At 42.9% G+C, this 24,861-nt stretch overlaps 1 protein-coding gene across 2 annotated transcripts; it reads left to right on the forward strand.

The window, feature by feature from the left end:
- The first annotated feature begins 282 nt into the window (after window positions 1-282).
- On the forward strand, window positions 283-24,383 carry NR1D2 (nuclear receptor subfamily 1 group D member 2). Of its 2 annotated transcripts, XM_024115161.3 has the most exons (8): window positions 284-619; window positions 6,937-7,203; window positions 8,119-8,207; window positions 10,137-10,281; window positions 12,131-12,753; window positions 14,480-14,665; window positions 17,045-17,255; window positions 23,618-24,383. In XM_024115161.3, the coding sequence occupies exons 1-8, from the start codon at window positions 604-606 to the stop codon at window positions 23,812-23,814; spliced, it is 1,734 nt and encodes a 577-aa protein (XP_023970929.1). In that variant the 5' UTR covers window positions 284-603; the 3' UTR covers window positions 23,815-24,383. The 2 variants fall into 2 exon arrangements, with proteins under 2 accessions (XP_054935632.1, XP_023970929.1); XM_055079657.1 differs by lacking the exon at window positions 17,045-17,255 and having other exon boundaries at window positions 283-619; window positions 23,618-23,734.
- Window positions 24,384-24,861: the final 478 nt, after the last annotated feature.

Raw genomic sequence — 24,861 nt, forward strand, 5'->3', positions numbered from 1 at the left:
CACCCAACGGTCCTAGGTAACCATCGGAGGGGCCCCGAGGTGTCACTAGATGGGGGGGTGGGTGCAGGGTTGGGGAAGGGAGCGTGGTGGGGGACTCCCAGCCCGAGGCGGGAAATCGGGAGGAGGAGGGGAACAGGGGTGAGCGCGAGCGGGCGGCGGCGGCGGGAAGGAGGGGGAAGAGGGGGAGGGGCGCCGGCGCGGGAGGGGCGGAGTCGCCGCAGCGGCCGGCCGCGGGGCGGGCGGAGGGAGGGGGTGTGTGCGCGGGTCACATGGTCGCGGCTGCCCTCCCCGTCAGCAGCCCTCGCCGCCGCGGTGCGCTGGCTGCAGGAAGCCGCCGCGCCGCCGCTTTGTTGTCAGGGGCCCCGCGAGGAGCGCCGTTCGCCACCGCCGCCCTCTCTCCCCCCAGCCCGCTCTCCGGCCGCGGGGCCCGGGTCCGGGCGCCCCGCCCGTCCCGCCCATGAGGGGGCCCCGCGACCACCGCTGCCTCCGGCCCGGGGCGGCGCGGCGCTGAGGCGGCGGCGGCGCTGCCCGCTCTGCGGGATCGGGTGCCCTCCCGGCGGCGCTGCCCGCTCTGCGGGATCGGGTGCCCTCCGCGAGGGCACCATGGAGGTGAATGCGGGTAAGAGCCGACTGCGGCGGGTGGGGCGCGGCCGAGGGGCGCTCGGAGCCCGGCGGGCACTGCGAGGGCGGCGGCGGGGGCCCGGGGCCGGCGGGAGGGCCGCCGCGCGCCGCGGACCCGCGTCGGGCTCGGCGCTCGGCGCCCGCCGGCCCGGCCCGCGACCGCCCTGCTGGCCGACCGCAACGCCGCAGCGCGGCCTGACGGCGCCGGCCCGGCCCCCCCTCACATGGCCCGGCCGCGCGATCCACGTGCGCGCTGTGTTTACGTTCGGCGGCGCGCGGGCGCCGGTTGGCTGGGCTGGCGCGTGACGCGGCATTACATAATGGGCGCTGGGGCGGCGGCGGCGGGCGGGGACACGTGAGGCCGCGCGGCTCCATGACCCACATTCCCGGGGCCGCAGGGACACGTGGGGGCGGGGGCGCGCGCAGGCCGTGAGCGCCGCAGCCCGTGGAGGCCCCGCCCCCGGAGCCCTCCGGGCTGTGACGTGGCAGCGATCCCCCTCCTCCCCCGCGGGGTTGCTTGCCGCGGAGGGGGCCGCGCGTGCGCGCCCCGGGAACCCGCGGCCCGGCGGCCCGGCGGCCCCGAGCGGGCGCGGAGGCCGCAGTGTCCTCCGCCGGCGTGCGGAGCCGGGGTCTGGCTGCCGGGCGGGAGAAGCGCGGGGCGTGGGCGCGCTCGGGCAGTAGGAGGGCCCGCGGGGCCGGTGTGGGGCTTCCCCGACACGAGACCCTCCGGGGTCTCCCGGCGGACGGGCGGAGGAAGGCCCCGGTTGTGGCGCTGCATCGTGTTTACCAAAAAAAAAAAGAAAAATCAGTTTTAACGATCTGCTCGGGGGCGCGACCGACCTTGCACACCTTCCGTGAGGAATACGCCCGAGGCGCCAGTCGGGACCGTGAGGGATTCCACCCTTAGCGAAGCCCTCGGCTCATGTGGGCGGTAACCCCGGGTGACTCCTAGGCCTCCTGTACAGCTGGTCCTTGTCAATTCGCTTAATTGCTTTAAACCCATGGGTCACTGGTCTTTCCTGAATCTGGTAACAGATTTTTTTTTTTTAATTGTCTGTGCTGCGTGGCATGTGGGATCTTAGTTCCGGGACCAGGGATTGGACCAGGGATTGAACTGGGGCCCCCAGCAGTGGAAGCCCCAGTCCTAACCACTGGACCGCCAGGGAAGTCTCAGGATAACAGAATTTGACTCTGTCAGTCCGTTTCTTGCTACAGTTCCTGTTGCAACGCCACAGAGCAATACCAGGCTCCCTTCTGTCCTTTTAGCTGCCCCCCCCTTCCCCCAACGAAGGATGGCCCTTTACCTAAAGCCAGTGAGGTTGCAGAAACAGCCAGTGATTATTTTTTAAGTTATTATATGTCCTGAAACCATGCCTTGATAACAAATTGCTGTGAACGTTCCACGAACATTAAAAAAAAAAGCCATCTTCCTGTGTTTTAATTATCTGTGGGCCAACTTAAGCTTTGAGGATAGTTAAAAAATTTAAGTAACTCTATTATTGAATTAAACTTTTACTTAGTAAGGATTTAGAGTTTATAAACTTCCACCTCATCTAACCCAGCGTGAATGAATTCTAACAGCTTCGTGGTTGGATAAGGTGGGCCGGCTCAAGTGATTAGAAAGTTTTTGTCTGATTTGAGCCTTCCTGGAACATTATCAGTGAACTTAATTTTGATTTTAAAGTGTGGCTACAAATTATAAAATTTCCTTGGGATGATTGCTGACCCGCCCCCCCCCGCCTCCCCATCGCTAGTTCACATCCCTTGGTCAGTGTTGTTTTTTTTCTGATCATCATCCTTGTTGCCCTTTGGGATGTGGCATCCAGAAGTGGAAGTTGTTGGTCTGTTGCCAAGTTCCAAGCTGGGGATGCTGCTTGTAAATGAGTTCTCTGGCAGGCTTGGCTTTTGTAGCATATTGCTTTGCTGACTCACAGTAGCCTTGCAGTCAGCTAGATCCTTTTCATGTGAACTGATTTGAAGCTAGGTTTCATCCATTGTGCAGATAATTGTTTGAGCTGAACTGTAGGGGCTTGCCATTATCATTCTTAAATTTTCTCTTTTTCCATTTGGCTCCAAGTTTGCAAGCTGTAATCCAGTATACTGTTTCTGCCATCCCTCTGTCTGAAGGAGCGTTGATAAGCATTCCCTTGAACTTCCTTCACGTTGTTGTAAATGTTGGCTGGGGTGGGGCCAAATTCAGTGCTGTGTGGCAGCCTCTGACCCCTCCCTTTGGGTCGATAACATTTTATTAGTCAATACCTATTCACCCAGTGACCATTTCATGTAACTGTCCTGTAAATCATGACTCACTGTGTCTCTGCCCTCTCCATGACTAATACAGAGGGGAAACAGTGAAGCTGTAGAAATTGACTCCATACATTTTTGTCACAGATTTTGATTGAGTATACCAAGTTCATTAAAGTAAATAACATATTGTACATACTTCATAACTGTGGCTGTGATGCACATTTTAAAAATTAGGAAAACATTCCCACATAGGCCATCGTTATCTTTACAAATCTGTAGTCTACTCTATTTGTCACTCGGAGAGAGAAACAGTAAGATAATGGGAAGAATCAGAAGTGAAGAAGGAAGTTGCCTGACTAGTCATTGGAGTTGAGGGAGTCAGAAGGTGGCCTGGAAATAAGAACCTGCAGAGAAACCACTGGGTCCACGCAACATGTTCAGAATTGAAGGAAAGAAGCGTGGATAGAGAGCGTTAGTTTTGTTTGAACTATCCTGATCCAACTCTTCTAGTATAATGATGGTAAAATAATAATCACCAGTCTCTGTTGAGCATTTATGTGCCAGGCCCTTTACATGTGTTGCTACTTTGGTGCCTCACATTAACTCTATGAAGGAAGGTGCTGTTGTCACCATTTGAAGATGAGGGTCAAAGTAAACTGAAGTGAGTAACTTACCCAGGCAAGTGGGAGAGCCAGATGCATGTAATCCACTTGGGGAGCACAAGCTGTGCTAGGTTGAAGCCCACATAACGTTTGAAGGCATATGCCAAGCTTGGTGGTCCTGTCTCCTTGGGGGTCCATGTGGTTTGCTGTAGTACAGGGTCATAGCTGGTGGAAAAGGCAGGGGTCAGTAGAGCTTCCCCATTTCATCATTCCTCTTTTTTAATCTTGTTGCTAGTCAGTAGGGTTTTTTTCCCCCAGACACTAGATTACACTTGCCCCCCTACCCCTTCCCAGCAATTTACATGGAGACAAGAACACTGTTTTATAAAATAAGACCTATTTGTTTTTTGTCACCACGGTTTTTGTTTTCTTAAATAACTTCTTCTGTAGTACATCATTTAATAACAGTATTCTTTAAGACCCCACTTATTGTCACCTTGGCTCATGATCTCTGCCCTCTATAGTGCTCTTGTGCTGTCAGCAGTTCACAGTAGTTTGTATGAAACGTTGCTCACGTTGCATTGGAATGACTGGTTAACAAGGCTGCCTCCCCAGCTGGCCTTTAAAGCCTTTTAGGGAAGGGACCATCTTGTTCTCTGGAGCCCTGACACTGGGACACAATTGGAAGTTTAGTGCTTCATTAGGTCCACTGTATCATCTTGTGAGTGAGTAGAAATTATTAAAAACCTACTGTTATAAACTTATTTATTTATTTTTGGCTGTGTTGGGTCTTCGTTTCTGTGCGAGGGCTTTCTCCAGTTGCGCTGAGCGGGGGCCACTCTTCATTGCGGTGCACGGGCCTCTCACTGTCATGGCCTCTCCCGTTGTGGAGCACAGGCTCCAGACGCGCAGGCTCAGTAGTTGTGGCTCACGGGCTTAGTTGCTCCGCGGCATGTGGGATCCTCCCAGACCAGGGCTCAAACCCGTGTCCCCTGCATTGGCAGGCGGGTTCTTAACCACTACACCACCAGGGAAGTCCTAAAAACCGACATTTAAAATGAGACGACTAAAACTTCTTAAAGGTAAAAATGTTTGGTTCTAAGTCACTAGGCAGAAAAGTACACTCATGAGTTGAACTCAAGCATATTTTCCAGGATGATGGGCAGTGGGGTGGGTGATGATGGGCAAGCCTAGGATTAGGGTAAGAAAACCCCCGTATATGCCGGGACAGTAAGTGCTTCCCAGCAGTACAAAGTTTGATACCGTCTGACATTGACCGCTGGGCAAGTCCTAGCCTGGTAACCTGGCCCAGCTCTAGGGTCCTTTTCAGCTAAAAATAGAGACAACTGTGCCTCAGCTAATTTTAGCTTGAGGCATCTAAGAAGTACATTCTGCCTGTTTCTGGAGCTGTTGGGACTTGCTGGTTCAGGGATTTTACCTTTCTTGTGTTACCATTAAAAACTGTCTCTGTAAAAATCACTTATTTTAATAATTCCCTTTTATGAACACCATTTCATTTCAATCTTATCATAACTCTGGCAGATATTGCCATTTTATAGAAGATGACTCAGGTTTAGAGAGATTGAAAGTGACCTGCTTGCCCAGGTCTTCTCAGTAAGAAATAATACTCTGTACTCTGGAATTAGACAGCCTTGACTTTCAACCCTGGCCCTGCCACTTAGTAGCTGTATTAACCTCTCTGAGTTCCTCTTCTGTAGAATGGAAAAATGGAAGTTAATTTTATAGGGTTCTTGTGGGGATGAAATGTGATGTGAAATTCTGTCATTTTATTCTTGGCGTTCTTGGTGTCATATTTTTCACTTCCCCTTCTTCATTGGGTTGAGGAACTGCTAGATGTACTCCTTACCTTTTAGGAAATTAAATTTTAATGTTTTTGGGTTACTAACTATCAGGTGAGTAGATTGGTGTCTGGTAGATGCTAACACAACTAAATCAGTGTTGAAGGTCTTGCTAAGAGAATGTAGCTGCTTCTTGATGGGTCATCTTTGGTTCCATGGTTCTTGGCACAAATGCTTCCTGTAAATGGCTGTTGATTCCCTAAAGACAGGAGTTGGATCTTAACTGGATTGATAATAGCCCAGTAATTTTTCTTCGATTTGATTTTGGAGCTTTTGCAAAGGAAGGTGTGTTCTGGGTAATTAATACCTTCTATTGCCCAGTCAGTGCTTTAGTCCAGTTCTAAGCCATCAGGATAGCTCTGATCTCTAGAAGTTTATTTCTAAGCTGAGGTAATTAGAAGACCTCGTGGGTGTAAATGGCTGACTCAAATGCTGGCCCTGGGAAGGTCTAACTTCCTCACCTTTTATCCTCTTGAGATGTTAGTGAATTTACTACCTAAAGTGTCCTTTAGAAAAGATAAATAGCTGTGAGACCTTCCTTTGGGAATTTATTGAGGGCTAAGGATAATATTTTTCTTTGTATCCTGTTCCCAGTGGAGGTAAGTGAGAAAAAAGTAGCAGTTTGCTACCACCTGGAATTTCTAATATGACCTTTAGATCTATGAAGTTTTATGAAAACAGAGGGCACAGTGGTTTTACCCAGTAACACGACATTTGATAGACTTCCAGGTTAAAATAGTTTTTCTCTGGATTCACAGTGTATTAGAGATATTCAGGCAGTTAAGTCGGTGAAAAAATCAACCTTGAAAACTGTGGGCCAATTTGTGCTTGAGTTCACTAGTTATAGCCATTCTTAAACTTTAATATGCAAAGAATCGCCTGGAGAACTTGTTCAAAATGCTCATTCCTGAGGGTGCCTTCTCTAGTCTGGGCTTAGCGATAAGGGTGTCTGCAAGTCCAACAGCAGAAGTAGGTGGAGAAGGCAGTGTGTGGAACTGGGGTTTAGTGGATAGTCATAGAGTCTTTGGGGAACATCGCGACAGAAAGATTCTGGGGGCAACAGCTATGAAAGATTTTCCATTTCCAGATAAACTACTTTATCCAGAGTTCCAAGTGTTACGTCTGTTCCTGATTGACCTGTGTTTTAGCCAAGTGCTGGGGGAGCTAAATGATGAACCCATTGTTTTGGGATTGTTCCATGTAAAGGTATAATGAAGGACGCGCAGACAGCACCAGAACCAGATTTCTTCACGCCAAAACAACTTGATTACTCTAAACTATGCTGTCGCTCAGGAAGGTTTTTCATTCCTTTTAGTAATAGGTTGGAAAATGAAAAGCTTTAGGTTTGGATCTGCATGTGCTCAGAATGACAAAGCCAGTGAGAACCTGCTCACTTTTTAAATCAGTGGGAATTGTTTGGCTTTGAACTTTGTGGAAGCAAGAAGAATAGTAGGAAATAAGGAAGAAAATAAGTTACTTTTTGCTTGTGCAGTAATTTAAACTATTAACCTGTTTCTAAAGTTAGTGACTTTACTGTTCAGATTTGCAAAAATAGAAAATATGTATTATCGTGTATCTAATTATCTGATTTCCCCCATTTTTTCTAGGAGGTGTGATTGCCTATATCAGTTCTTCCAGCTCAGCCTCTAGCCCTGCCTCTTGTCACAGTGAGGGCTCTGAGAACAGTTTCCAGTCCTCCTCCTCCTCTGTCCCATCTTCTCCAACTAGCACTAATTCTGATAACAACGGGAATCCCAAAAATGGTGATCTCTCCAATATTGAAGGCATTCTGAAGAATGATCGGATAGATTGTTCTATGAAAACAAGCAAATCTAGCGCACCTGGGATGACAAAGAATCACAGTGCAGTGACAAGTGAGTTATTTAGTTTTCTAAAGGTTGGTGCTGCCAATTACAGGTGGGGCTTGTTTTATCAGCTGTTCATTTGGGGGACCATTTTATTTTGGGGTATAATTTTCACTCCCTTCTGGGTAATCATAGTTCAGTAGTTAGGTGAGAAATCAGTGATGATCTGAAAAGTTGCAGCCTAGGGGCTGTCATAATTGGTTCTTGCTGCAGAGCAAGATCTGTGGTTATGTACGCTGTCTGACCATGTTTCCTTCGAGGGTAGCCTCTTACCCCATTTCACAGTTATCTCTCTTCTGCACTCCTAGTGCTGAATCTGGTTTCTAGAATGGAGTACTTACTCGTGGAAAGGGGTTTGCTTTCATGAAGTTGGAACTAGGAACATTTAGAGGACTGGGATATACAAATGAGTCATGGAAATTTGGATCCCTGAGTGAGTGTGGAGGTGATGGGCTGGTATAGGGCAGGATCAGGAAGAGATGGGACCTGACTGGTACCTGCAGGTGAGTTGAATTGAATATTTGTACAGCAGCCTGTGGAGACACCCCTTTGTACCTTTTGTTGATTGACACCTTTGGCTAACTTCTTAATTCTTATCCAGCAGGATTGTTTTCTTAGCTCTGGTTGCATGTCTGATGTAACTCTAGATTTATAAAATTTCAGTGTATGTTTAAAATCATTGGGAAAGGAAAAACTAGCTCTCTGAGATATTTTTGGCAGTGCCATAAACTGTTTAAAAGAAATTCATGATTTCTTTTGATTTGTCAGTTCGGTGTAAAGATTTTTCTTTTACGTTATAAAAGTAGATTTGTATATTTTTAAAGTACTTACAGGTTGAACAAAATAAAATATTCAGTTGGAAAGAAAACAAACAATTTTAGTTTTTCTTCCAGCATTTCACTTTTGTGTCTGTTTGTGCCTTAGAATTTAGTGGCATGGTTCTACTGTGTAAAGTCTGTGGGGATGTGGCGTCAGGATTCCACTATGGAGTTCATGCTTGTGAAGGCTGTAAGGTAAAGCATGCTTTTGTTTCTTTAAGCTACCGATTCTGGGATTAAAGAAATTGCAGTTAGGATTGCCAATTTACACAATTGATAATCTGGGAGGAGGAGAGAAGTCAGCTGTTCCTCTTAAAGTTTTAAGCATTTTATGTAGTGTATAAACATAACTTGTTTTGAAAAATATATTTTAAATTCAGTGAAAGTACTTCTTATTTCTTTAAAATTTTGATCAAAATAAATTTGCTATCTCACTCAAACTTAAGTATGGTATGAAGTGTTTATTCATTAATGTGTCAGGCACTGTTCTAGGTGGTGGTGGACAGCAGAGAGCAGAGCAGACGAGGCGCTACTGCCTTTCTGGGACTTAGTTTAAACCAGACTTCGAGTAGGTCTCATCAGATACTTAGTTTAAACCAGACTTCGAGTAGGTCTCATCAGATACTTTGACGTTCTGACAATGTCGGGTGCTAGGAGTTGGGAATAATTCCTAGATGTTTGTAAAAATGTGCTGTCTTCAGAAGTGATGCCAAGTAAGTAAACGAATCTTGAGTATAAATTGAGCCCTTGGGAAAGCTCATTTATAAGTTTAGTTGAATATTCCTGAGTCAGATAATTCCAAGTGAGAAGTCTATACCTCCTACTTATATCTAGGGAATCTCTCTCTTTTCTAATCTGGCACAGTCCTTTCTCCTGAGTATCTAAAATTAACATGGCCAAGACACGTGCTCTTGCTGTTCTCTGACTGAAGCAGGAATCCAGTTTGGCAGGATGTGGTGGGTGAGCAAAACAGTGAATGTACATGATGAAAGAGAAAATATTTTCTAGTGTGGCTCTGAATGAATTGTGAATTTTGTAGCTCTTAATGGCTCGATCACTTCACAAGGCTACTCAGTATTTTGTACAGATGTAGCATTTTTCCACTGTTTTAAAATTCTATAAATAGTTTTTTTTTTTTTACAAAAATATGAAATAACGTGGGACAGGCATTAGTCTCACTTTATAGCTAGAGAAACAAAAGCACAAGCGCATGAGCCTAGTTGTGTATTCCTGATAAATACCATACATAATTGCTCTTAACGATGTGTCTAGCTCAGATATTATAGTGTCCAAGTATAGTATTACAGTAACAAAGTATAAAAATGTTGTATCCCATAATTACTAATAATAGATTCATAAAATATGTGGTTAGTTATGATAGTCAAGGGAAGTGCAGTTTAAAATAATTTTGTTAATTTTGATTTTGCTGAAAAAGTCAAGGGAACCATTAAGCTGGAGATCTTTGAAGACCACTTACAGAGCATGAACTTAAATCGTGTAGTGAAGGCAGTTCTGTGTAGCCATCTAGCTGGGAACTGTCTTTCCTGGATCCTTAGTTGGTCTGTGGCATGTGGTGTGACACTTACCTGCTGCGGACAAGTAGCCAGGAACATCTGGCACATATAAGTAGGCCTTGCTGGTGTCAGCAGGTAATAATCCAGGAAAGACCGAGTTCTACCAACGTAATGCTTAGTTCTAGTGAGGAAGTTATGGTATGGAACACATTTCTCTGTCAACTTGTTGAAAGATGTCATTCATGTTTCAAGGGTTTTGGAATTTGTATGTGATTAAAGTGTGAGCTGGAGGGCGTGCCGGCAGGCAGGGCGGGTAACAGGGTAAAGTGTAGGACGGGGGTTGGGTGGGCAGGGGTCTTTGGCGGTACTGAGAATCTTCAGCGGGAAGCATGGAAGAAGGGCTTTGCTTGGCTAGTAGGCACAGGTGCTTGCTGATGTCGGTAAGAACCCAGTTAAACTGTGTGTGTTAGTATTCTGCTTCCCTCAGCTCTAAGCCAGAGTTTCCTCCTGGTGGCTAGCAGTGTCCTGGCTGGTTAGGTGTGGGAGGATGCTTACAAGGAATTCATCTGGATGTTTTTAAATGGATGGCTACGTCTTCCTTTGTTCTTAGGGTTTTTTCCGGAGAAGCATTCAGCAAAACATTCAGTACAAGAAGTGCCTGAAGAATGAAAACTGCTCTATAATGAGAATGAATAGGAACAGATGTCAGCAGTGTCGTTTCAAAAAGTGTCTGTCTGTTGGAATGTCGAGAGATGGTACGTCCCCAGTTTAAAGAGTGCTCTCCTTAAAGCGCGTGGAGCTTGGCCCTTATTTCTCAGCATAAACCGGAGCTATAAGCCGATTACCAATGGCCCCCTTGTGCTCAGGGTGAAACAGATTTTAGAAAACACATTTTGATGCCTTGTAGGATGCCAAATTCATTCAAGTCAAAATTTTAGTATCATCACCCCAGAAACAGCTTTTGGCTCTCTTCTTTTTTTGTTGCTTGCCTGTGAAAAGACCCATTTTTTCCCTGTGCAATTTGAATACTTTTTCTTTTCCCTAAAAAAAAAAAAAAAAAAAAAAAAAATTTACTTTTTCTTGATATAGGAGTCCTTGGCTTTTTTCCCTGATCTCTTAGCAGTCCTGAGGAACCCATTCCTCCCTACGTGAATCAACTCTATCACTTCTCAGTTCTGATATGACACAGTGCTTTTAGGGCACTGATTCTGAATACTTTGAAAGGAGATGCAAAATTGAAAGAGATGTCAGGGTCTGGAGTGGAGGTGGTTGCTCATTTCTGGCATGATCCACTCCCGTGGAAGATAAAGGTTGTGGTGATTTGCAGGACCTTTAGTATTATTTATGGATGACGTCCCTGGAAGATGTGACTCTTCCGTCTGTTGTTCTTGGGAAATCATTTTTGGATAGTCGCATTGTGTTCTAAGTAACATAATAGAGGAGTAGAGGTTTTCAGAGGGATTGGCTTCGTAGAGTTAATTAAGAATTGCTAAGAATGAACCTTGTATTTATCTAGGGAAGGGTCATTTGAGCAGTCCTTTAGCTTACTCTAGTATCTTACTGACGTAGAAATATAGTGTTGTAATAAGGAGGTTCTTGAATGACAGGTTTCAGCAATTGATGTTTTGTATTTTCAGTTGCCTGAAAATTTTTTTTATAGCACTAGAAATACTAATCCAAAGTTGATGGATATTGTGATTTCCCCAAAAAGAGTAAAAATGGCCATCAGTTGTACTGGAGGGAGCAGAGGTAGAGTGTGCACCACTATAAAATTGTTTGTCTGTGGTCATGACAATGTCAGAGGCTGCAGTTAGATTAGTGAGGCTTTCTTGCTGGGTGGATATTGAATTTTTATTATCTCTGTATAAATGTTAGGTGGAAAGAAGCTTTTTCCCCTCAGGGATATGAACATTGGAAACAGGACTCATTCTAAGACTAGTCTCTAAGGTAGTGCAGGATGAATGATTTTATTTTTGTTTCATTGATTTTAATTAAAATCCAGCAAGTTTATTTTCCAATAACTACATTTCTATTGACTGTGATTTTTCTTTTCTTTTCTTTTCTTTTTTTTTCTTTTTTTTTTAAAGATTTTTCTCTTTTAAGAAGTTGGAAAAGGAGATCCCTTCATAGTTGGGTCTTGAGAATAAGGTTACAAAAATGAATGGACAGAGGTCATTCAGGGAGTGATTGTACCTCTATGTATTCCATTAGCATTGGTGGATGTGGGTAGCTGGATCACATGTGCCTTCTTGAGAACAGAGCCTTCAGCTTTCTTAGTAAGGTGCTGTATAGTAATGCTGGTCTGTTGCAAACTGATTTTCATTAGTTAATTTCAAATTTCTTTCTTAGGCTTTGTTTATAAAATACCCTAGAGATCATCTTAGCTTTATTTTGAGAGAAAAACGAAAAATTCTCTTCCTGCTCCCACTTCCTGGGGTACCAGAAAAACATAACCAGCAAGTTTAGGATAATTTGGGCCAGACACAAATGGATGTTCTTTACTCACATGACTGGAAGCCATAGCTGTCAGAACCAGTTTTGTGTTATTTTGTATAAAGGGGTCTTATTTAGAATGTAGATGTTAAATGTCTTTTTCTTCAATAGCTGTTCGGTTTGGTCGTATTCCTAAGCGTGAAAAACAGAGGATGCTAATTGAGATGCAGAGTGCGATGAAGACCATGATGAACAGCCAGTTCAGTGGTCATCTACAGAATGACCAATTAGTAGAGCATCATGAACAGACAGCTTTACCAGCCCAGGAACAGCTGCGACCCAAGCCCCAGCTGGAGCAAGAAAACATCAAAAGCTCTTCTCCCTCTTCGGATTTTGCAAAGGAAGAAGTGATTGGCATGGTAACCAGAGCGCACAAGGATACCTTTATGTATAATCAGGAGCAGGGAGAAAACTCGGCAGAGACCATGCAGCCACAGAGAGAACGGATTCCTAAGAACATGGAGCAATATAATTTGAATCATGACCGTTGTGGCAGTGGGCTTAGCAGCCACTTTCCTTGTAGTGAGAGCCAGCAGCACCTCGGTGGACAGTACAAAGGGAGGAACGTAATGCATTACGCCAACGGGCGTGCCATTTGTATTACAAATGGACATTGTGTGAACTTCTCCAATGCATATACTCAGAGAGTATGTGATAGAGTTTCCATAGACGGATGTTCTCAGAATGAGAACAAGAATAGTTACCTGTGCAACGCTGGAGGGAGAATGCATCTGGTATAGTGAAATCACTTTTTTTGCTCACTTTGTATCAAGGAAAGCTTTGAAGGCTTTCTTTTATTCAGAGGACAGGGGCGGGGGCGTCAGGAAACCTAAGAGATTTACAGAATCAATTTTGCGCAGTACTTTAGGTCAAATATTTTTAATAAACATCATTTGTTGAATGAGCTGATTTCATACAGAGCTAGGTACAGGCATGTTATTTGATTGGTACTATGATTGGGATTAGGATTTTATGTAAAATATGGATCATGAAGAATTGGTCCTTTAATTCTTAGAAATCCTTTTCAAACTTGAAGCGTTCAGGTTAATCATTGCCTTACTAGCTTTGGGATTTTCTCAGAGGGCTGATCTTTTAGTTTGCCATGGTCAGTAATTCCTTGATTTAGAAGGAAAGTGGTTTTTTTAACCATTATAATGCAAAAAGGTCTTTGGTTATAGAACATGGATGTTTCGTTGTTTGAAAATTTAGGCATAATTCACTGGTTTCTAAGGATTTTCTCAGACTTCATCCTATGGAATGAGTTAATGTTACTCATATCATTTAAGTGTTTTCATCAAATACAATAGTCTACATGAAAGTACATTATTTATATTCAGCCCCAATTTCATCCAAAACAGCAGTACCACGGCACTTCCAGTTTACACAGTGAGATCCTTTGATAGTGCTTGGTATTTTCTACAGCCAGGTAATTAAAATCTTCTTTTTTCATTTTCAAGGTAGTTGACTCTACCCCAGTCCTAATGTTAGATTTTTTGGGGTCACTTACAAGTATTTGATTCCATGGATCTGGAAGGTAGCCTCATATTTTTTTAGGCTTAGTGGCTCTGTTAAGGAGGGAAGAAACGTGTAAGCATTTAGGTTCTGATCTGTGATATTCTCCATGGTTATAGAATCATCCCATTCCTCCATCTCCTATGGATTTAATGAAAATTTAAAGGCTGATTTTACTAATAGAGTATATAGTGTATGTTTCATAATCTTTGTAGTGTCCTAATACCTTCTTTGACTTCCTATTTTTTTCCTCCCCAATCCTCATTTAGAAGGTCCATCTTGTATGTCCAGTCATTGTGTCCTAATTGAACAAGTGGAGGCCAGTGGTCACACCATTGTATATGAAATAAGTGGTCAGTGACCTTTTTAAAAAAGTGAGGCATCTCACTGTCTTTTCCTGTTTGAAATTACAACAGTGTAATTGTGCCTATTTAGAAAAAAGTGAGTTTTGAAATACTAAGTGTGGGGTTGGACTCTAGGCCTGTGACTTCTAGCTGTATTTGGATAAATCACTAAACCTCTTAAAGTCCCATTTCCTTATCTAAGAAATGGTAATTATAATGTCTGCCATGACTAAGTAGTAGGGTTGAGAATCAGGTGAATGAATATGTATGAATTTGTTTGAAAACCATAAAACCCAGTGCAAGATGGCAGCAATATTACAAAATAAACTCTCAAACCTGTGCAACAGGTTTTTGAACTAGCTTGTGATAGATGTACTTTTTGCTTAGGCTACCTCTTTTATGGTAAGTTAACTGCTGTTTAAGTTAGGTTGCTCTGAGGCTCTCTGTCACAAGGCAAGTAGCAAATGGAGAAAGTGCTAATATTAGTAGATTTTACTGGTGTTGGAGGGTATGTTCATGGGGTTTCCATTGATTGATATGCTACCTTTGAAATTTCTTTACCACCTCTCACAATTCAGTAGTTCTTCTGTTTTGTGCATATTAGGTTTGTCCAATGAATAAGTCTCCATATGTGGATCCTCATAAATCGGGACATGAAATCTGGGAAGAATTTTCGATGAGCTTCACCCCGGCAGTGAAGGAAGTGGTGGAGTTTGCAAAGCGTATTCCCGGGTTCAGAGATCTCTCTCAACATGACCAGGTCAACCTTTTAAAGGCTGGGACTTTCGAGGTAGGTTTTATTTATCCTGAATATTGATACAGGGCAAGGTAGTATTTTATTTTATTTTATTATTATTATTTTTTAATAAATTTATTTATTTATTTTGGCTGTGTTGGGTCTTCGTTGCTGCACGCGGGCTTTCTCTAGTTGCGGCGCCAGGCTTCTCATTGCGGTGGCTTCTCTTGTGGAGCACAGGCTCTAGGTGCGCGGGCTTCAGTAGTGTGGCACATGGGCTCAGTAGTTGTGGCTCGCGGGCTCTAGAGCGCAGGCTCAGTAGTTGTGGTGCACGGGCTTAGTTGCCCCGCGGCATGTGGGGTCTTCCCAGACCAGGGCTCGAACCCTTGTCCCCTGCATTGGCAGGCAGGTTCCTAACCACTGTGCCACCAGGGAAGTCAAAGGTAGTATTTTACTTTGATTCTTTTCTCAACAACTATTTATAGTCCAGAGGCTGAAAATATCAACAAAAGAATGACCATCTCAGGATCTTGAGAAAAGACAAGGTAAACGCCGAGTTACTTAGGACTTTAAATACAAACGGACTGTATTTGCAGCACATGAACTCCCAAGTTCTAGAATCGCTTTCAGGTGTGGACTTCGTGGGTTCCCCGAGTTAGACACCTCTTGAAAGCCTAACCCAGCGTTTACTATGTTCAGTACTGGACATGAAGGGTAAATAGATCGTGGTTTTTGTCTCCTAGGAGATGATAGGATATTTGGGAGTTGTTTCAGACATCTCTTATGTACCACTGTGGGTCTTCATGGCCTCGCCTCACTCCAGGAGCCTTGGCCCCTTTTGCTACTCCACCTTCTCTTGCTGTGGTGCCTTCTGCCTGGGCCCCTGTTGCCAATTTGAGTAGGATGCAGACAGAGCCTCTCGCTGTGCTTGCTTAGGGACCTCTCAGCTGTCTTCCCCGGGGCTTCCCTGCTGCTGCTGAGGTGGGAGAAGTCTCAGCACTTGCTCAGCACTCACGTAGGCATTATCCTGAAATGGAGGGGGTGGGTGGGACATTGATGCTGGGTGGGCCCAGTCTTTGATCAGCAGGGGAAGGGAGCTGCGGGAAGATCTTCACTTCCCCGGATGGTCCCACAGGATCCAGCTCTCAGTTGTTCTTGATGTCAGATGGTGTCCAGCTTAGCAGTATGTCCTCTGATACTGACTCTCTTTCCTTTCTGTCTCATTTCCTTTTTCTTAACTCCTGTTGTTTTCATATGTGCCAGTGCACATCCCACATAAACCTTTGCCTTCGGTTCTATTCCCTGGGACACCTGAGCTAGAACAGAGAAGATGTTTGTGTAAATAAAATAGCTGTGATAGAATTCCAAAGAAACACCTATAGGTTAGGGTTTTCAGTTCAAAAGAAAACATTAGATTTAAGGTTTAAAGTCAGAAGGGATGTCAGAGATCAAGTTCAATTCACCCAGTTTTGAGGTTAGATAACTACAACCCAGAGAGGTGAAGAGACTTTTCTTTCCTGGGTTACCAGTAAATTCATAACACAGTCAGGGCTAGAACACAAATCTCATGCTCCAGGACTTGTGTTCTTTTCACCTTGTGATTTGTCTGAGGATTGCTGTGTTGCAGAGCTAGCACCTTCTTCTTAGAAGGCTCACTGTCTTTTGAGTTGTCTTGGGTAAAACAAGTCTTTGCTTAGGAGCATTGCAAAGGGCAGCTGTTTGTTCAGTGTTCCTCTGGTTATGACAGAAATATGTGACCTAGATGTTACCGTTTACTAGAGTGGAGGGAGCGCTGCAGGTTAGCAGTTGTTGACTGGTTGGTCTGAATTTCCATTATAACTTGACGTCTGGAGCACCTACGATCATAGTTTTCTTTGTGTATTGTCTCTTTGGGTTATGCTTGCTTAAAATAGACTAATTAGAGTTTGTCTGCTGCATTTGCCTTGGTTGCATTTGGTGTTTGGGTGTCTCCAAGTGTCATTGCATTGAAATACTGCTCTTTTTACTTAGGGCTTAGAGACCATATGATACACTTGGTAGCTTAAAGAGTTTGCTAAATGCCTTTGGCCAAGGCCCAGTTTCAAATTTCTTGGCATTATTGCCTGCTTTAATTTCGATTTTTAGGCTTTTTTTTGCCTGCTTTAATTTTGAATTTACATTTCAGAATCTTTATTAATAGTTTCAGAGTATCACAGGACTTGAGTATTTTGCCACCTGTGGCTGGAATTTTTCTGATGCTCTTCCTAGAGTGTTTATCGCTTTGGTGGAGATTTTGTCTTAAGCAAATGGTTCTGGGTAAAAATAAACTCAGTTTTTCTTCTACAACTCTTTCTTTATGTGTAGGATGTCTCTTAACTGACTTGAATACTGACTTATTTTTTAGTATTACTATTGAACTTCTCCAGATACATTTAAGTCTTTTTCTTTTTCCAGGTTTTAATGGTACGGTTTGCATCATTATTTGACGCAAAGGAACGTACTGTCACCTTTTTAAGTGGAAAGAAGTATAGTGTGGATGATTTACACTCAATGGGAGCAGGGGATCTGCTAAACTCTATGTTTGAATTTAGTGAGAAGCTAAATGCCCTCCAACTTAGTGATGAAGAGATGAGTCTGTTTACAGCAGTTGTCCTGGTTTCTGCAGGTAAGGAAGCTGGTTGACAATTGTGCGACACCTGGAATATAGTGACCAAGTGGGGAGAAGGTGGCAGTTGGCTAGGTTCTGTCAAGCTGTGTAGAGGGGAGAAGGCCTTAGGAAAGATGCTAAACTATGAATCTGTTATTTTTGCATAATTAATTTTTTTTTTTTATCATGGCAGTAAAAGTCAAAAGTGCTGTATAGGGATAAAAGGATGTTTAGATCTGGGCATTATATATACCACTCTTAGTCTTTAGCTTTTGTTCATAATTTTTTACGAGTCTAAAGTGTTATTTCATAGATTTATTTTTTGGAACATTATGTATTTCTAGGTAGGTGGTTATAATATAATAATATGATATAATATATAATAATAATATAATATAATTATAATAATATAATATAATAACTAAGTTTTAGTTAAAATATTATGTGGGTTACTTGAAAATGTTACAAGTATCAAGATGTATTACTGTGTTTTGTTACAAAAATCAGAGAATTATGAGTTGTAGGCTTTCACCCAGCTTTGCTACTGAATTTTCTGTGTGACTTGATAAGTAATTTTCTCTCTTTGGGTCTCGGTTTCCTTATCCTGTGAAAGGAAGGGATTGTACCATGGGAGCCTCCAAGATTGTTGAGTCCTATCATTTAATGTTTATTTATATGAGTCATTGATGGTGTTTCCCAATTTCCCTGCCACCTTGCATTATATTGCAGTTATTTCTGACCAAAGTATTTCAACTCAGACAGTAGTTAGTAAGGCAGAGAGTATTCCCGATAGCAAATTGGAAATTGAGACAGTGACTTTCTTGGGGACATGTAAGAAAGTGCCAGCCATTTTTAGGTATGTTAACTTTATTTTAAACCATTTGTTGAGAATTAGACAGTATTTTGATATGACTGACTTTAAGTTTCCCATTTGCTTCCTACTGCATAAAAGACCCTTGTTCTGAGCACTGTGAGGGTTGTAAAGTATAAGTTGTGGCCCCTGGTTATGTGGCTGGACTGTAAATCAGTAACTCTCACATCAGCGATCCTTAAGGAGAGGAAGCTCTTTGTATATCTTAAAGGGCCTGTTGCACGTCAGTGGTATAAAAAACTTATGCCATTTGCAAGCATTATTTGGCTACCTTTTCTGATCAGCTCTACTTGGGTAGCTAAAAGTGCACTTACGGGAATAGATTGGATGGACTGTGTCAGTGAGGGATGCCTGTTTTCTTAGTAACCTTGTAATGCTTCTTGCACTTACCTACCATTTTGCAGTCTTTTCATGAGTAATTAGTAATGGTTTTGAGTTGTCATCAGATTACTAAATCTGTAATTGTGAAATCAAGGTAATCCATACTTGGTAACTTCTTTATCTGATGAATATGCCTTAAGTGCTAGGTGCTCAGGGGAGACAGAACAAGCATTAAGACACAAGCTTTGTGTTCCATTTGGAGAGACAGAACCAACACAGAAAGCTTTGTGTTACTAAACTGCTTGGTTCTGACTGAGGTAGGTAGGAGTTTAGGAAGGAAGATGAAGTCATCTGAGAAGGTTTTGTGGGGAGGATGGGGTATTAGGTTTTCCCAGCCAGGTGAGGGATGGCACCGGGCGGGGCCGAAGCCTGGGGTGCACGACAAGGAGGAGGGGCAGAAGGCTAGGGGTGAGGGAGCACCGGATTACAGAGTGGCGGCTGTGCGAGCCAAACAGAAGAGCTTTAACCGAGTTATGGGGCAGTGGAAAGTCAGTGTAACTTCCTAAGTAGGGGAGTGATCTGGCATGAACAAAGCGATGCTTTAACCTTAGTTCTGCATTTTTGTCCTGGGTGGATTAGACAGGTGAGTCATCAGAGCTGGAGAGTCAGGTCGAGAGGCTGTTGAAATAACTCCAGGTATGAGGCAGTGGAGTGAACTCTCCTGAAATAGGTTGTGGCAGAGGAGGGGGGAAGGAGGGACTATGTCCCCGAGGTAGTTCAGGGGAAGAAAAGAAGGCCCAGGGGTAAAGGGGAGCTCTCTGCCGGAACCTTGCTACTTCAGTTGTATTTTCCACCAGGAACGTGATTTTTATGTTTCAAATTTTAATTTTGAAAAAGCCTTCTTTTGTTATCTGATCATAAGAATAATATGGGTTCTTTGAGAAATTAGAAAACATTAAGATGAAAATAAAGATGATAATATCACTACCAGGAAAGACCACTGTTAGCATTAGGGGTCTGCCTCTCTCCGTTCACCCATCCATCCATTTGTCCATTTGCCTGCTTATTGATAGATGGTACCAAAGGGGAGAGACTGACTGTAAAAGATGGTAAGGCATTGTTGTTTGTGTTGTGTTTATATATGAAGATACACAGGCAACACAGCATGAATGCATTTTAAAATATGTTGTTTCACTTAAATATATGATAGTGTTCATGTCGAATTTAAAGCTTTGTCACTTAAAAAGAACTATTGTTGTTTTTAAAGCAGGAAAATAAAATTCCATAACTATAGAAGAGTATAAAATGGAAAGCCTTCCTTCTTCTATTCCTAGCCTGTTCTTCAGAGAACTAGATTTCTAACCATCTTTCTTTTTAATTGTTCTGATGGTTGCTGACCCAACTCTAAATACTATGCTTGTACCTCTTTTTATTTAGTAGATGTAACTGATAAATCAAAGTTTCCTCTCGGGGCTTTCCCTGGTGGCGCAGTGGTTAAGAATCCGCCTGCCAATGCAGGGGACACGGGTTCGAGCCCTGGGCCGGGAAGATCCCACATGCCTCGGAGCAGCTAAGCCCGTGCGCCACGACTACTGAGCCTGTGCTCTAGAGCCCGCGAGCCACAACTACTGAGCCCATGTGCCACAGCTACTGAGCCTGCGCTCTAGAGCCCCTGTGCCACAACTATTGAAGCCTGTGAGCCTAGAGCCCATGCTCCACAACAAGAGAAGCTACCGCAATGGGAAGCCCATGCACCGCAATGCAGAGTAGCCCCCGCTTGCCGCAACTAGAGAAAGCCAGTGCGCAGCAACAGACCCAATGCAGCCAAAAATAAATTAAAAAAAAAAAAAAGTTCCCTCTCACTTTTCCCCCTCAATTTTTATGTTTTATTTTTTCTGCTACTTTATTGGTTTTATTTATAAATTTAACATGCTCGCAGTCTTTGCTCACTCACTCTTTCATAACCTCTCAGATAGTTTAGATAGAATATTCTCACCATCCAGGGACACAGGGCCCTCCTTTCTCCACGTCCTGGCTTCTTCTGTGCTAACATTTCTTCTACGTTGTCAAGAATGAAAATATTTACGTTCTGTAAATGTGACTATTTTCCATGCTTTATTTATCAGTTGATTCTAAAAATTGAACAGTAAAACATCAACATTTGTAGTAGTATGATCACATGAATAGTCTCATAGTGTTCACACGGTGGGACTGAAAGGGTAACAAGGCAGCATAAACTCTCCCCTAAACCTGCCCTTCCTGAAGGGCGTGTTCCAGGGTCAGATAACAAATGGGTTATTTACTTATATTCTCTGTTAACTGTTTAGAATTAAGCAACATTATAGTTTGCTTTATATTCAAAATAGCTTTTGTTTTTCTTGGAATCTACACTTGCCTTCTGGTTCTTGTTCTGTTCTGGTGGTGGTTGTCGGAAGAAATGCTAGTTAATGATCTCATTATATAATTTTGTCTTCACAACAGACCTTGGATGTGAGCTAGGAGATGTTATCCTCAATTATGACAGGCAAGGAATTTGAGGAACAGGGGGCCTGAATAATTTGCCCAAGGTCACATTTTTCATAATGGGCTGATCAGGCATTTGAACTCCTGTTAGTCTAGCTTCAGAAGCCTTCCACCCTACCACTCGTTAATAGAATAGCCCTAGCTGCTGAGGGAGAGAGCAGTCTCAAACATGGTATTTATTTGCCTGTGAGATTGGAAGACTCTTGATACCATGGAGAGAAGAGGAATTACACCTGGAAGGTAAATTCTTTTTCAGGTTGTGTGTAATGGCCGCAGTCGCTTCCAGTTGAAGATTAGAGACTGGCCTGTGGGTGTGAGACCAGGGCTCACCTGGATGTGGGTTTCAGTTGTCCTCATGGAGGCTTCGTTGAAGGAATGTAACTTCCATCATGTAGGAAGTGAATATGCATCAGGAGCACAGTTGGTGAGGAGGACAAGCTTGGGAGATAATTAAGGAGGTAGAAAGCCGTATCATGAATTAAATTATGCAGGTAGTAGTATAGCACTCAGGGCATCCTTTGGAAGGTGAATTTCCATTTCAGTCTGTGCGTTCTAGTGTTGCAGTTTCTAGAGGATCGTTGTTTTATGATCCAGCTAGATTTGTAGTTAGGTCCTCTGGCCTTCAAATCATGAAAGCATGGTTTTAGAAAAATTTAATATGTTTAACATTTTTAGGTACAGTATAGGCATCTGTTTCCCGCAAGGGGGTTGACTACATAAGCATAGGTTGCCATAGGTTGCCGAAACACAAGATATTCACTGGAGGACCAACCACGTATAATACTAACTCAAATGTCCTTTCCCACTTCCTGTCTGTTTCTTTCTTTGCCATCTAGATTATTTTGTTTGTGGGGATCACCATCATTCTTTCCCAGTTGTTTTTGTAAATTACTGATGATACAATGTAAACCTATTACTTTCTTCTGTCCAAATATGAGCTCTCTAAAGGAAGGAATTTTGGTTTGTTTGTTATGTTCACTGCTAATTCCCTAGCACCCATCACAGAATAAGTGTTTGGTGAATGAATTAGTAAATTGCAAGGCTGGTAAAGAAAACAATTACTTGAACATTAAAGGCAAGGAGAGTCTTGGAAGCATGATTGAAAGCTTTAAGTAGTTTTGCAGAGATGACCCTTATGATTGCTTGGCCAGAGTCCAGTGTCAAAAGAGATCTTTTGTCCATCTCACAACTTTGTGTGATAAATCATGACTCCCTCCGCTCCCCAGCCAGTAGTCAACATTCAATTTGTTTCTTTTCCTGTAAGAATTAGCACACAGTTGTAGTCATAATCCAAATTTCATTAAATGTAATATAAAACTATTTTCATCATTTTTTCCTGCATTTAAGTTAGTCAGACATTCCCCCCCTTTACTATTAAATTTTAGTCCTTGTTCTGAGTGTTTTCATTGCAAGTAACATTTTTCAGCTATCAGTTATAATGTAAGACCTCCTTGATTTCCTTGTAAAAAAAATGAGAAAAGGGTATAAATGGCCAGAGAATTTTGCTTCCTTGGAGAAGTCCTTTTCTTGTTGATTACAACCCCCATACTTGGAGCCATTGAATATTTCTTGTGTACTACGGTCTCCTATTGTAAAGGGAAGAAATGGCCCATGCTGATGAAAAAAGTCCATGGCAAACAACATAAGTTCGGCTCATTTAAGGATACTTTCCTTTATTGCTGGTTTATGCTAAATCACTAATTTATTAACATTTTTGTATGATGAGTTTAATAAACACAGTATGCTAAGTGACAGTGAATGCAAGTTAATATAACTAGGTTATAAAGTTGCATACTATGTTAGTTATCTACTACTGCATAACAAATTACCTGAAAACTCAGTGGCTTAAAAATGCATACATTTATTATCTCTGAGGGTTAAGATATGGGTGCCTCTGGCTCAGGGTTTCTTAGGAGGTTGCAGTCGAGCTGTGGGCAGGCTGTGGTCTCACATGAAGGCTCCACTAGGGCAGGATCTGCTTCCAGGCTTATTCACGTGGTGGTTGGCAGGAGTCATTCCTTGCAGTCATTAGACTGAGCACCTCAGTTCCTGGCTGGCTGGCTGGCGGCTGGGGACCACCCTCAATTCCCTCACACTCAGGCCACTTCATAGGGCATCTCACATGGCATCCGGCTTTCCTCAGGGCAAGCGAGTGAGAGCTTGCCTAAGGTGGAAGCCACTGCTTTTTCTACAATGTTTTATTCATTAGTAGTGAGGGAGTCTGGCCCACCCAAGGGGAGAGGGATCCACTCGTGGGTCCCAGGTGCCTGCCACCTATGGTGACGTGCCGCTGTGGTATGTTCCACATGAGATGAAAATACACTACTAAACCACATGACTCATTTCGTTTTGCCAATCAGAAGCAGTTGAAATTAGATAGCATCTAATTTAAAAAATCAGACCTCTAGATTTTTGTGAGCAGATACCTAATCACTATAAAGAATTTTGATTTATCGAATGAACTATGTGATATATATTTTTATAATAAATAGCTACAAAAATTTGCCATTGGGAAAGTTCTGTCAGTTATCTTTTGCCTCTGTTGCAATGTGTAAAACCTTGTTTTGAATTCATTAATGAGACCAACGAGCACGGATTGTATTTGTATTTAATGTTAATAACGTGTCCTCTCCTCCATCTCGCTCTCTTCCTCACTCTCCCTCAGATCGATCCGGGATAGAAAACGTCAACTCTGTGGAGGCTTTGCAGGAAACGCTCATCCGCGCCCTAAGGACCTTAATAATGAAAAACCATCCAAACGAGGCCTCTATTTTTACAAAACTTCTTCTAAAGTTGCCAGATCTTCGATCTTTAAACAACATGCACTCCGAGGAGCTCTTGGCCTTTAAAGTTCACCCCTAAGGCCTTTGTTTATTTAAACATGAACTGATTCATGCTAACTGTATATTTTGTGCTGAAATGCTTATTTACGTGTGTACCATACGTGGAGGTAGGAGAGACCTCTAAGACAACGTGAGACTGCAGGCCGCCTCTGTGACCAGGCAGCAGCTGTTTGTTTGAGATTTCTTCAGCCATGCTTAGACATTGACCGCAATTCCCCGGTAGAGCAGTCAGCGGTGTTGCACTTAAACTGGAGAAGTTACACTGAATTATAGTCACACTGAATGTTAGACTTTTTCATCTGCCAAAACCAAAAACCATTTTGATCTCCCTGTGGTACAAATATAATGCACAATCACAAGTATATGAGGACTTAAAAATTAATCCTTTGTGGTGGAAGTTCTCTTGTAAGATGGAAACTTGATTTCACCCCAAGACTGTTTGATCTGGTGTTTGGAGACTTTGCAAGTTAGGAAACCTCCTTGTCTGTGCTCCACTCTGCCACCGTGAAAGTGCGTGGTCCTGGACAGGCTCGCTGGTTGTGGAAAATGAGACTTGATCGTGTTCCCAATGCCCCACCTCACAGAGATGCTGACGAATGTCTAGAAAGCATATTTACCTCCTGGGAGATAGGCACTATGTAAATACGGTAAAAGTTTTGTTATTATAATTATTCATAATAATACTCTTTTTATTTCTATGCATTTCTGAGAAATCATTTCACAGTCCACACCAATCTATTATTCAGGGTTCCTGCGTATGTGTGGGTTATCCTTCTGGCACACACATATTCAAAGTTTATGGGTACATTAAATACATAGTATGTGTACATAATATCTATGTGAGCATAGTTATATATAAATAAATTTCTTCACAATATTTTAAACTGTGAAGAACTTTATCATACAATAAACTTAAATCAAGAGGTGTCAAAAGACCCAAATTAGGTGCATTTTACCTGTTGATGACATAACCATTGCTTTAAATCTTTAGATAGTAGAGTAATGAATTTATGCTCTATTTTTGTTTATCTAAGCAACACTTAATGTACAAGTGCAACAGGCAGTT

Source organism: Physeter macrocephalus, chromosome 1 (assembly GCF_002837175.3).
Source record: "Physeter macrocephalus isolate SW-GA chromosome 1, ASM283717v5, whole genome shotgun sequence".
NCBI lineage: Eukaryota > Metazoa > Chordata > Mammalia > Artiodactyla > Physeteridae > Physeter > Physeter macrocephalus.

Coding starts and splice junctions, on each gene's coding strand:
- NR1D2 (XM_024115161.3), top strand. Junction 7,204..8,118: donor GAATCACAGTGCAGTGACAA/GTGAGTTATTTA, acceptor TTTGTGCCTTAG/AATTTAGTGGCATGGTTCTA. Junction 17,256..23,617: donor AGTTGTCCTGGTTTCTGCAG/GTAAGGAAGCTG, acceptor ACTCTCCCTCAG/ATCGATCCGGGATAGAAAAC.